This window comes from Taurulus bubalis (assembly GCF_910589615.1).
Source record: "Taurulus bubalis genome assembly, chromosome: 6".
In the NCBI taxonomy this organism is placed as follows: domain Eukaryota; kingdom Metazoa; phylum Chordata; class Actinopteri; order Perciformes; family Cottidae; genus Taurulus; species Taurulus bubalis.
In genome coordinates, this window is record NC_136594.1 from 337,719 (window position 1) to 351,208 (window position 13,490).

Here is a 13,490-nt window from a genome sequence, read left to right on the forward strand (position 1 = left end):
GACGAGGAGACTCTTCATCAGGAACACAGTGGGGCGAGGAGTGAGGATGATGAGGGCGATGCTCTTCCTCACTAACGCGTGGTGTAGTTTTAAAGTCCCTCACCTCGAGAGTCCCAGTCGATGTGGGTGACGAAGCTGCCGGCTCCTTTACAGATGCCCACCCTCTTGCTGGTCAGGACGTTGTAGATGTCCACGAAGGAATCGTGGGAGGCCACGGCCAGGTACTTCCCCGCATCTGAAACACACAGAGCTGTGACTCATCACAGACGGGCCAATCGTCTTCGTCCCGTGCCACACCTCCGTGGTGAGTTCAGGTACCTTGGGAGAAGCGGATGTCTGAGATGAGCTCCCTGCGGTGGTGGAAGGTCACCATGTCCTCCAGCGTGTCGGCGTTCACCACCAGGAAGCTGCCGTCGTTCAGACCCACGGCCAGAGCTTTACCGTCAGGAGAGAAGGCACAGCACCGCCCACCTGACAGGTGACACAGGTAACACACTGGTGACACACAGGTAACTCACACAGGTGACACACAGGTAACACACACAGGTAACACACACTGGTGACACACAGGTAACACACACAGGTAACACACACTGGTGACACACAGGCAACACACACTGGTGACACACACTGGTGACACACAGGTAACACACACTGGTAACACACACTGGTGACACACAGGTAACACACACAGGTAACACACACTGGTGACACACAGGCAACACACACTGGTGACACACACTGGTGACACACACAGGTAGCACACACTGGTGACACACAGGTGACACACAGGTAACACACTGGTAACACACACAGGTAACACACAGGTGACACACAGGTGACACACAGGTAACACACAGGTAACACACAGGTAACACACAAAGGTAACACACTGGTGACACACAGGAAACACACACAGGTGACACACAGGTAACACACACTGGTGACACACACTGGTGACACACAGGTAAGACACACAGGTAACACACTGGTGACACACAGGTAACACACACTGGTGACACACACTGGTGACACACAGGTAACACACACTGGTGACACACAGGAAACACACACAGGTGACACACAGGTAACACACACTGGTGACACACACTGGTGACACACAGGTAAGACACACAGGTAACACACTGGTGACACACAGGTAACACACACTGGTGACACACACTGGTGACACACAGGTAACACACACTGGTGACACAAACTGGTGACACACACAGGTAACACTCTGGTAACACACACACACAGGTAACACACAGGTAGCACTTGTGTGTTTTACCTGTGTGTGTTACCTGTGTGTGTGTTATCTGTGTGTTACACACATTTATATTCTCACCTTTCTTGAGTTTGCGGACGGCGACCATGCGGTGATTGGCCGACAGCTCCCAGATCCTCAGAGTTTTGTCGTCGCTGACGGTGGCGCAGACAGGAAGTAGAGGGTGAGCGGCCAGCCCCCACACCTCGCCCTCCATGTGACCCTGAACACAACACACAGGTAAAACACAGGTAACACACAGGTAAGTAGAGCCGCCAGCCCCCACACCTCGCCCTCCATCTACAGGTAAGTAGAGTCAAGTGGCCAGGTGATCAAGTGACCAGGTGATCCAGTGACCAGGTGGTCAAGTGATCCAGTGATCAAGTAGTCAGATGATCCAGTGACCAGGTGACCCAGTGACCAGGTGATCCAGTGACCAGGTGGTTAAGTGATCCAGTGACCAGGTGATCCAGTGACCAGGTGATCCAGTGGCCAGGTGATCAAGTGATTCAGTGATCAGGTGATCCAGTGGCCAGGTGATCCAGTGATCAAGTGACCCAGTGGCCAGGTGACCATCAGGTGATCTGGTGACCAGGTGATCCAGTGACCAGGTGACCCAGTGACCAGGTGATCATCAGGTGATCCAGTGACCAGGTGATCAAGTGACCAGGTGATCAGGAGACCCAGTGATCAGGTGACCATGACTGATACTTCCCGTCTCACCTGAACCAGCAGCGTCATCGGTCCACTCTTGTCGATCTCGAGGATTTCTCCGTTCTTGGTTCCCAGCAGGATGTGTCCGTGACCCAGAGTGATGGCTCTGATGGACGGGTTGTCCTCCAGCAGCAGACCTGACCATCAGAACAGGTTATTATTATTATATTGTGTATTATATTGATACATCTTGTGTCTGCAAGTGGATCTCAGTCATGTGACATTTATAGTGTATTGTTTCTGATGGATGCTAAACGGAGACAAACCCTTTGAAGCTGATCAGCTGTTCTAAGTCTTTGTCAGATCCCATGTAGTCCGAGTGTCTCCATTATCAGTCTGACTGATCTGAGGTCAGCTGCATTGGAGAACCTCAGAAACATGATGGATCCACTACCTTGCTCTTATCCAGGTCTGTTCTGGGTCTACTGGTCAGATGCTGAATCCTCAGCTGGTCTCTTCAGACCTGGCGGTCCACTCATCTCTCTTTAACTCTAAGTCCAGACTTCCTACGAGATCCTTCAGACGATTGGATCCTCGATCTCATTCTTTATGTTACGACATGAGATCGAAGACACATTGGTGAATCCAGACCTTTGTCTCCTGGCTCAGCTCCCTCGTCACCACCACACTCCAGTACTACGTCTTCCTCACTGCTGACAATGAACCTCCATCTCAACAAGACCAGAGGGACTACGCCTTCCTCAATGAACCTCCATCTCAACAAGACCAGAGGGACTACGCCTTCCTCAATGAACCTCCATTTCAACAAGACCAGAGGGACTACGTCTTCCTCAATGAACCTCCATCTCAACAAGACCAGAGGGACTACGTCTTCCTCAATGAACCTCCATCTCAACAAGACCAGAGGGACTACGTCTTCCTCAATGAACCTCCATTTCAACAAGACCAGAGGGACTACGTCTTCCTCAATGAACCTCCATCTCAACAAGACCAGAGGGACTACGCCTTCCTCAATGAACCTCCATTTCAACAAGACCAGAGGGACTACGTCTTCCTCAATGAACCTCCATCTCAACAAGACCAGAGGGACTACGTCTTCCTCAATGAACCTCCATCTCAACAAGACCAGAGGGACTACGTCTTCCTCAATGAACCTCCATTTCAACAAGACCAGAGGGACTACGTCTTCCTCAATGAACCTCCATCTCAACAAGACCAGAGGGACTACGTCTTCCTCAATGAACCTCCATCTCAACAAGACCAGAGGGACTACGTCTTCCTCACTGATCCTCCATCTCAACAAGACCAGAGCCGGCAGAACAACATTTGCAAAGAGACGAGACACAGTTCTAAAGGTCCTCAAACCAGACCCTACCCTCCCCCGCCTGGGCCCTGATATCCTGTCCATGAAAACAGAATCGGGGACGAGAGACCACAGAGCACGGCTCTATGTAGAAGAGGTCAGGACATAAGGAACCTCTTTGGGTCCCTTATGGACCTGGATGGTCCTCTTTGTAAATGTCATTTCAAAGTGCATTTTTATTCAGCTGTATGTACTTTAAACTCCAAATGCACTATGCTTTTTGCCACCTAGCCATATAATATTCCATGTAAATTTAAGCATCTCAAGACCAGTAGCTTAGAGCACTGCAGAACAGTAGGGTTGCAAAGTTCATAATTGAGTCCAGGACCATCAAGGCAGTTCACAGTGAATCATAAAACCATGATGAAAAGGAAAGACAGTGAGACCTTTGGAGGACGGAGACAGAGCGGCTCTCTTGATGGCGTACGTCTTCAGACACCTCTCGAACATGTCGTCCCAGAGCTCCACCACGCCGTCCTTCCCTCCCGTCACGAAACCCTGGACAGTGAACGCCACACGGAAACATGTCAGAGAGTTTATTAACATCCACACTAAGAAAAGAGCTGCTGATCCAAACAAACTAAACTCTAAATAAAATTCAGTTTTTCAGTTTGTGAATAAAAGCCACAAAACTAAAATCATATTTCAACTTAAATGTTTGCAAGAATGAAAATTCAACTGGAAAATAATTTCTCCGATTAAAATAATCCACTCTTTGTGTCAATGTAAAATTTGAAAAGTCTGGGAACTATATTTTAGTCTCAACTCTTTCTAATATTATTGTGACAAATTACAACGTAATCTAATAATATGACAATTTGATCTTCTTGCAATAGGACTAGGGTTGGGTACCGAGCGTCCGGTACCTACCGGACCGAAAAGCAACGCAGATTTCGGTGCTTCCTTCCGGTGCCTGAGCCGATTTAAATACTTTTTTTTTTGTACACTACTCTGTAAAGTTGCACGGTATATAGATACTAAAAAGGTAGCGCGGTGCCCGCACGCTAAAAACGATTATTAAAATAGCGGATCAGAGCGCACTGCTGCTCTGCTCTCTGTCTGCCTGCATGCAGAGCGGGGCTCGAGGGGGCCGGGCTCGAGGGGGCCGGGCTCGAGGGGGCCGGGCTCGAGGGGGCGGGGCTCGAGGGGGCGGGGTTCGAGGGGGCGGGGCTTCCAGCGCTCACACACACAGTGCGCGCACACAGAGACCGCTGGAGACACGAGCACGAGCTTTTGAACGCCGTCCTCGGCTTGATGGAACAAATCTCTCCAGTTGATATTAATGGTGACGTGTAGTCCAGTAAAGCAGCAGTTTTAGGATCCAACAGAGTCTGAGTTCTGTTGCACACGGTCCCATCAGGCCATGATGCTTGTGTCTGTTCTTTTTTAAATATATATTTTTATAGTTTGAAGTTAAAAGGTTTGAAGCTGTAGTTTGAAGTCAAGTGTTTTGTATGTACTTATTTATTTATATATATAGTATACTTTAAACAGTTAATAATATTGTTCAATTTGAAGAAAAAAAATTGCCTTGGCAATAAAAAAGTATGGGTTCAGGCACCGTTTAGGCACCGGTATCGTTTTAAAAGTATCGGTTTAGCACCGGTATCGGAAAAAACCCAAACGATACCCACCCCTAATTAGAACTAAATCTAAAATAAGGACTATTAGTATAAAAAAAGAAGCGATGACCCAAGTAACCCAAGTGACCCATATACAGGTAAAAGCCAGTAAATTAGAATATTTTGAAAAACTTGATTTATTTCAGTAATTGCATTCAAAAGGTGTAACTTGTACATTATATTTATTCATTGCACACAGACTGATGCATTCAAATGTTTATTTCATTTAATTTTGATGATTTGAAGTTGCAACAAATGAAAATCCAAAATTCCGTGTGTCACAAAATTAGAATAATACTTAAGGCTGATACAAAAAAGGGATTTTTAGAAATGTTGGCCAACTGAAAAGTATGAAAATGAAAAATATGAGCATGTACAATACTCAATACTTGGTTGGAGCTCCTTTTGCCTCAATTACTGCGTTAATGCGGCGTGGCATGGAGTCCATGAGTTTCTGGCACTGCTCAGGTGTTATGAGAGCCCAGGTTGCTCTGATAGTGGCCTTCAACTCTTCTGCGTTTTTGGGTCTGGCATTCTGCATCTTCCTTTTCACAATACCCCACAGATTTTCTATGGGGCTAAGGTCAGGGGAGTTGGCTGGCCAATTTAGAACAGAAATACCATGGTCCGTAAACCAGGCACGGGTAGATTTTGCGCTGTGTGCAGGCGCCAAGTCCTGTTGGAACTTGAAATCTCCATCTCCATAGAGCAGGTCAGCAGCAGGAAGCATGAAGTGCTCTAAAACTTGCTGGTATACGGCTGCGTTGACCCTGGATCTCAGGAAACAGAGTGGACCGACACCAGCAGATGACATGGCACCCCAAACCATCACTGATGGGGGAAACTTTACACTAGACTTCAGGCAACGTGGATCCTGTGCCTCCCAGAGTCTGGAGGAGGACAGGAGAGGCACAGGATCCACGTTGTCAACGCAGCCGTATACCAGCAAGTTTTAGAGCACTTCATGCTTCCTGCTGCTGACCTGCTCTATGGAGATGGAGATTTCAAGTTCCAACAGGACTTGGCGCCTGCACACAGCGCAAAATCTACCCGTGCCTGGTTTACGGACCATGGTATTTCTGTTCTAAATTGGCCAGCCAACTCCCCTGACCTTAGCCCCATAGAAAATCTGTGGGGTATTGTGAAAAGGAAGATGCAGAATGCCAGACCCAAAAACGCAGAAGAGTTGAAGGCCACTATCAGAGCAACCTGGGCTCTCATAACACCTGAGCAGTGCCAGAAACTCATGGACTCCATGCCACGCCGCATTAACGCAGTAATTGAGGCAAAAGGAGCTCCAACCAAGTATTGAGTATTGTACATGCTCATATTTTTCATTTTCATACTTTTCAGTTGGCCAACATTTCTAAAAATCCCTTTTTTGTATCAGCCTTAAGTAATATTCTAATTTTGTGACACACGGAATTTTGGATTTTCATTTGTTGCAACTTCAAATCATCAAAATTAAATGAAATAAACATTTGAATGCATCAGTCTGTGTGCAATGAATAAATATAATGTACAAGTTACACCTTTTGAATGCAATTACTGAAATAAATCAAGTTTTTCAAAATATTCTAATTTACTGGCTTTTACCTGTATGTCCCAGGTGTCCCAGGTGACCCATATGTGACCCAGGTGTACCACGTGTCCCAGGTGACCCATATGTGACCCACGTGTCCCAAGTGACCCATATGTGACCCAGGTGTCCCATATGTGTCCCAGGTGACACCTATGTGTCCCAGGTGACCCATATGTGTCCCAGGTGACCCATATGTGACCCTGGTAACCCATGTGTCCCAGGTGACCCATATGTGACCCATGTGACCCAGGTGTACCAGGTGACCCATATGTGACCCATGTGTCCCAGGTGTACCAGGTGACCCATAGGTGTCCCTGGTGACCCATGTGTCCCAGGTGACCCATATGTGACCCAGGTGTACCAGGTGACCCAGGTGACCCATATGTGTCCCAGGTGTCCCAGGTGACCCATATGTGTCACACGTGTCCCAGGTGACCCAGGTGACCCATATGTGTACCACGTGTCCCAGGTGACCCATATGTGTAACAGGTGTCCCAGGTGACCCATATGTGTACCACGTGTCCCAGGTGACCCATATGTGTAACAGGTGTCCCAGGTGACCCATATGTGTACCACGTGTCCCAGGTGACCCATAGGTGTCCCAGGTGACCCATAGGTGACCCAGGTGTACCACGTGTCCCAGGTGACCCATATGTGACCCACGTGTCCCAAGTGACCCATATGTGACCCAGGTGTCCCATATGTGTCCCAGGTGACACCTATGTGTCCCAGGTGACCCATATGTGTCCCAGGTGACCCATATGTGACCCTGGTGACCCATGTGTCCCAGGTGACCCATATGTGACCCATGTGACCCAGGTGTACCAGGTGACCCAGGTGACCCATATGTGACCCATGTGTCCCAGGTGTACCAGGTGACCCATAGGTGTCCCTGGTGACCCATGTGTCCCAGGTGACCCATATGTGACCCAGGTGTACCAGGTGACCCAGGTGTCCCAGGTGACCCATATGTGTCCCAGGTGTCCCAGGTGACCCATATGTGTCACACGTGTCCCAGGTGACCCAGGTGACTCATATGTGTACCACGTGTCCCAGGTGACCCATATGTGTAACAGGTGTCCCAGGTGACCCATATGTGTACCACGTGTCCCAGGTGACCCATATGTGTAACAGGTGTCCCAGGTGACCCATATGTGTACCACGTGTCCCAGGTGACCCATATGTGTAACAGGTGTCCCAGGTGACCCATATGTGTCTCAGGTGACCCAGGTGACCCATATGTGTACCACGTGACCCAGGTGACCCAAATGTGTAACAGGTGACCCAGGTGACCCAAATGTGTACCACGTGACCCAGGTGTCCCATATGTGTCCCAGGTGACCCATATGTGTCCCAGGTGACCCAGGTGACCCATATGTGTACCACGTGACCCAGGTGTCCCAGGTGACCCAGGTGTTACCTTGTCCAGGGAGCACATGGCGAACACGGGGCCGTCGTGGGCTTTGATGGTCTTGATGAGCGTCGTGTCTCTCCAGATGTAGACGTCTCCGTTTGTGGCTCCGGAGAAGACCAGGTCCTCGGATCGGCCGTAACACGCCGACATCATCGTCTCCTGCTTGCCCAGGTTCCCGAAGATTCCCCGTTTAAACGTGAGCCCGCCGCCTGCAGGCGATGAGGGTCGTGTGTTAGTTCAGCTGCGGGTGGAGACCAGAACTATGCTGATCCGGGTCTTATTTGGTTATTAGTACAACCTGATGAAAAACACCTGTGTTTCGACAAAATTGCAAATGTTTTCATTCCCATAGAAAAACGGGGTTATCTCCTCAACCACAAGGGCTATAATAAAGAAACCCTTGTGAGTATTTCATCTGTGTATATAGCAGTATACGTGTTACTGGTTAAAGGTTAATGAAGACGGAAAAAGACGGAAAAACGTCCAGGATGAATATCTCTTAGAATGACGCAGCAGACTGCTTCAAACGCTCAGTCATCACAGCTCACTATGTTTAGAGTCTCTTTGATGAAGTGAAGTTTATTTATTTAGTACACACGGTTTAGATGAATCTCCCAATGGAGCGTCCGATCAGCCGACCCTGAAACCGACCCCAAGAGGGCGCTGTAACTCCAGACTCCCCGTTAGATGCCCCGGAGGTTCTTCTTTGTTTTGAGGTCAAAATGGGGCGACTGGAGTTTACAAAGCCCGAGATCATCTTCATACGGTGAGCAGTATTTATGTACAGAAACGCTTCGTCTGAGAAGGGATGGAAGGCAGCGTCTGAATTACAGCGTTAGCCTGAAGCTAGCTGCTTCTAACGCAGACGTTATTTTACTTGAACATTCATCTATTTTTAGAGGTTAAATTTGAAAACTGCCAATAAATATTGTTGAAATATAATTATTGAATTGAACAGTCAGTTGTTGATGACGACGTTGTTGTGATGTTTCTCTCACTAATTAAATCCTCCGGCTGTAAACATGTCTGGAGCTCTTATTGTGAAAGGTGAGAAGGAAGGAGAGGATGTGGTTGAAAGGAGTAATAAAGGTTTCTGTGTCGGTTCAGAATATAATATCACTCTCAGTTCCACTGCTGTTGGTTTGCTTCGTGATGAAGGTGATGATGAGGAGGAGGAGGAGGAGGAGGAGGAAGAGGAGGAAGAGGAGGAGGACCACCTGTGAACTCTGGAACAAGAGGACTACCTGAATGTTGCCAGAACTTGATGTGCTTCATGCCGACCGTCACCAGCTTGTCCATCCTGAACGGGTTACTCTTCACCACGAAGGTTTTGTCTTTGTGACCCCTGAAGGACACAAGTTATTCTACGTTCCATCATCGTCATCATCATCATCATCAACAGACGACATGTTGGTCTCACTTCCTGTCTGACTTTAATCTTTTAATCAATCATTCACTCCAGTTGTTATCAAACCAACAGGAGGAAAACGTGTTTTTTTGGGACTATTTTCAGTCAGAATGAACGATGTGTGACGATGATGATGATGATGATGATGACGATGACGATGAAGGAGTTTTGATGAAGATCTATCAGGATACGTTCACTGTTGGCTTGAGTCCAAACATAGCAGCATCAGAGCAGCAGACAGACAGGTGTACCTGGCCTTGGCCAGTCGCTCTCCTTTCTTCCAGTCCCAGATGACGATGGAGTGAAATTCATCAATTCCAACTGAGACCAAACTCTTCCCGTCCGCTGAGACACAGAGAGACAAAGATACAGAGATACAAAGATACAGAGAGACAAAGATACAGAGAGACAAAGATACAGAGATACAAAGATACAGAGAGACAAAGATACAGAGATACAAAGATACAGAGAGACAGAGAGACAAAGAGACAGAGAGACAAAGAGACAAAGAGACAAAGAGACAGAGAGACAAAGACAAAGATACAGAGATACAAAGAGACAGAGAGACAAAGACAAAGAGACAGAGAGACAGAGAGACAAAGACAAAGAGACAAAGAGACAGAGAGACAGAGAGACAAAGAGACAGAGAGACAGAGAGACAAAGAGACAGAGAGACAGAGAGACAAAGACAGAGATAGACAGAGACAGAGACAGAGATACAAAGAGACAAACAGACAAAGATACATAGATACAAAGAGACAGAGACAGAGAGACAAAGAGACAGAGATAGAGAGATAGAGAGACAAAGAGACAGAGAGACAAAGAGACAAGATACAGAGACAGAGAGACATTAGAAGCTGCATTAACAACCTCCCAGAGACTCTACAGAGCGCTCTACAGGCAAAGGTGCGTACCTGTAGGCGCTCTACAGGCAAAGGTGCGTACCTGTAGGCGCTCTACAGGCAAAGGTGCGTACCTGTAGGCGCTCTACAGGCAAAGGTGCGTACCTGTAGGCGCTCTACAGGCAAAGGTGCGTACCTGTAGGCGCTCTACAGGCAAAGGTGCGTACCTGTAGGCGCTCTACAGGCAAAGGTGCGTACCTGTAGGCGCTCTACAGGCAAAGGTGCGTACCTGTAGGCGCTCTACAGGCAAAGGTGCGTACCTGTAGGCGCTCTACAGGCAAAGGTGCGTACCTGTGAACTCCAGGGCGCACACTCCTCTGCTGTGGTGTCCCTGCAGCAGAGACAGACATTTCAGAGTCTGGACGTCCCAGACGTGGACCGCCGGGTCTCTGCCCACCTGAAACACAGACAGCCAATCAGAAACGCTCTCAGTCGGGCTGACGGTCACATGCTGGGTTCTGATTGGCCGTACCTGTGCTGAGGCCACGTAGTCTTTGAGCGGGTGGACGGTGAGGCTGAGGATGTCGTCGTCGTGGCCGAGGTAGAACCTCTGATTGTGCTGCTGCCGGTTGTAGACGACGGCCACGGCGGCCACGTGGTACACGACCTCTCCGGTCTGGCTGTAGAACAGGTTGTTACGGCAGTCGAAGCCCCGGTACCTGCAGGAAACAGCACCGCCACAATAAAGGACCCAACGGGTTGTTACGGCAGTCGAAGCCCCGGTACCTGCAGGAAACAGCACCGCCACAATAAAGGACCCAACGGGTTGTTTGACCGTCTGTTTTTACCCGTGAACAAACTGCAGGCGAAGCCCCTCCTCTGGAGCTTTCTGACGCTTCAGGGAACCAATCAGCTTGTTCCTCAGCTGAGGCAGGTCCTCCTTATACACCTGCAGACAGACACAGGTGAGTCAGTCAGTCAGTCAGTCAGACAGACAGACAGACAGACAGACAGTTACTGGTGTGTTTGGTCACCTGGCGCTGGTAGCTGGTCTGAGCTTCCTGTTCGATGTCTGAGTCGAGCTCCGGGACGTCCGACACGTCAGAGTCCGACTCTCCGCTGTTGGAATCGGCGTAACCCTCTGAACACACCAACACGGAAAAAACTCATTCATTATTCTTTTACTTATTTAAATTTCTGTTTTTCAGTAAGCAAGGAAGATGTATCTGTGTTTCTATGTGTGCGGTTTCTAAATATCTCTGAAGGGATAACCGACAGCAATGTAATAATGTACCCCCACACCCCTAAATGGATTACAATGGTCGTGGAGTTCTGGTAATCTAACACTTTGAATCAGATAATTAATGAATTATTATATATTCTGGGGCAGTATGGTAATCTAGGGAGGACAAGTAAGTATACAAATGGTGCACAGGTATTGGCTGGTAATGGAAGTTTAGGGATAACAAATGAAGAGTTTATAGATTGTTGTTGGATGAGGTTCTACAGATGATACAAATGGTAACTCATTTCTAAAATGTTTTTGTGTTTACAGATGAGATACAGGGTCCGTGTCCAGTGCATGTATTATTTACAGATAGCAGTTCTGGGATCACAATGGTGATTTAAGGTAGTCATACATAGTAATTTGCAGATGGGATAGCAAACGATACTGTCACAGATCGTGATTTAAGGATAACCAAAAGGAGCCACAGGAAGTGAACACCTCTGATTTGAGGGACTCCAGTCCTTGTCAGATAAACCCTGCGGTAGTAAAAGGTGCTACCTTGGAGGAGGGGCTCCAGGACGCCGTTCATGACGCCCTCGGGCAGGAACCTCCACTGGAACACGGCGTGGTCGGCTCCGCCGGTGCTGACGACCCACTGCAGGTCGTTGGACCAACGGACGTTTGTCACATGGGCAGAGTGGCCGATGTACTTCTTGAATTTGGCACCTGTTTGAGGACGAAGCCGCAAAGAGTTTAGAGAAACAACTCACTGATGGTCTGCTACTGAGGAGGGTGGGGGCACGTCAGAGAGTCTGAATCCTGAAGCAATCAAATCTGTTAAGGTTCACATTATAAATAAGTACAAGCCAAGGATCAAGAGTGGCCGTACGGTTGTGGACGCTTTAGAAAGTACTCCCACAGAGTCGGTACAGTTCAGTCCCATGAGCCTCAGCTGCTCTCACTGGAAGAAAGGCTGTCGAGGTTCACCCACCTTTCTTGAGGCAAGGGAATCTGAAGAGTTTGACCAGGCCGAGGTCGTCTCCGGTCACCAGCACGGCGCTGCTGTAGTTGGCGTCCACAGAGTTCACGTTGGAGGCGTTGGAGTATTTGGGCCAGATGCCGTTCACCTCTGGACCGATGACACCTGTCCATGTCATCCAGTGGATCCCCTTTGCCTCCTCTTTAGGAACCAGCTTCCCCGCTGCAGGACCAGGACGATTCAAAAGGTCAGAAGGTCAGGTCCCAGACTGGACAGGTAAGTCCCAAGTCAGGTCCAAGTTTAGACAGGTAAGTCCCAAAGTACTACTTGAATCACTGGGACAATGTTTAAGTTTCAGTGTGCTGGAGCCTCAGAATCAGACGGTACCTGGCATCCGGTAGAAGAGCCGCTCTCCGGTGCCGTCGTTGGTCTGCAGGAAGCGGCTATCGACCGACCAGTCCAGGTGGGTGATGAAGGAGGTGGAGCGGCTGCACTCGCCCATCTTCTTGTAACGCTGAGCGACGGCGTACACGTCCACCATACCGTCGTTTGATCCCACCGCCAGGAAGGAACCATCTGGTGAAAACTTCAGCTCATGTATTACTTCCTTCCTGTCCTTGATGTGCACAACCTCTGTCATGTCCCTGAAGAAAAAAAGCTTGTTACCGCAAGTTCCTCAGCAAATTCAATTAAACCTCAATCGGAGGTTTTGAACAAATGCCATTAGATTTTCATGGTGTTCTTCCAGCCAGAAGTATTTCAGGTCCCAAACTATAGCAACCATGCATCCAAGTGACTATCCTGCTGGATTAACTACTAGATCATGTGTTCAGGGATCTACTTTCATCCAATGTAGCTGGTGGTTAGCTGGTTGAACTACTATCAACACCATCCTGAGGCCCGAGTGAGGGAGGTCACCTGACACGTAGCACAGTGAAGGATCCGTCCTTCATGCCCAGAGCAAGCTGAGAGCCATCATTGTTGAAGGAAACACTGCGGACAGATTCCTCCATGTTACAGCGAGCCAGCAGGGTGTGGTCAGGAAGACTCCACAGCCTGAGAGACAGACAGGGGAGAGACAGACAGGTGAGAGGTCCACGAAGAGGA

General features: G+C 48.6%; 1 protein-coding gene across 1 annotated transcript in view; it reads right to left on the minus strand.

Moving 5' to 3' along the window:
* Window positions 1–13,490, minus strand: part of LOC306738021 (echinoderm microtubule-associated protein-like 6) — a gene marked incomplete at both ends in the record, with an annotated part of 39,724 nt that overhangs the window by 15,423 nt on the left and 10,811 nt on the right. Inside the window, 16 exons of the mRNA XM_079219851.1 lie at window positions 104–235; window positions 319–471; window positions 1,352–1,493; window positions 1,994–2,121; window positions 3,695–3,806; window positions 7,933–8,135; window positions 9,171–9,271; window positions 9,586–9,679; window positions 10,528–10,633; window positions 10,709–10,895; window positions 11,025–11,125; window positions 11,211–11,317; window positions 11,963–12,130; window positions 12,396–12,605; window positions 12,771–13,027; window positions 13,302–13,439. Of these exons, the coding sequence (XP_079075977.1) occupies window positions 104–235; window positions 319–471; window positions 1,352–1,493; window positions 1,994–2,121; window positions 3,695–3,806; window positions 7,933–8,135; window positions 9,171–9,271; window positions 9,586–9,679; window positions 10,528–10,633; window positions 10,709–10,895; window positions 11,025–11,125; window positions 11,211–11,317; window positions 11,963–12,130; window positions 12,396–12,605; window positions 12,771–13,027; window positions 13,302–13,439 (2,339 nt within the window). The remainder of the gene's footprint in view (window positions 1–103; window positions 236–318; window positions 472–1,351; window positions 1,494–1,993; window positions 2,122–3,694; window positions 3,807–7,932; window positions 8,136–9,170; window positions 9,272–9,585; window positions 9,680–10,527; window positions 10,634–10,708; window positions 10,896–11,024; window positions 11,126–11,210; window positions 11,318–11,962; window positions 12,131–12,395; window positions 12,606–12,770; window positions 13,028–13,301; window positions 13,440–13,490) is intronic.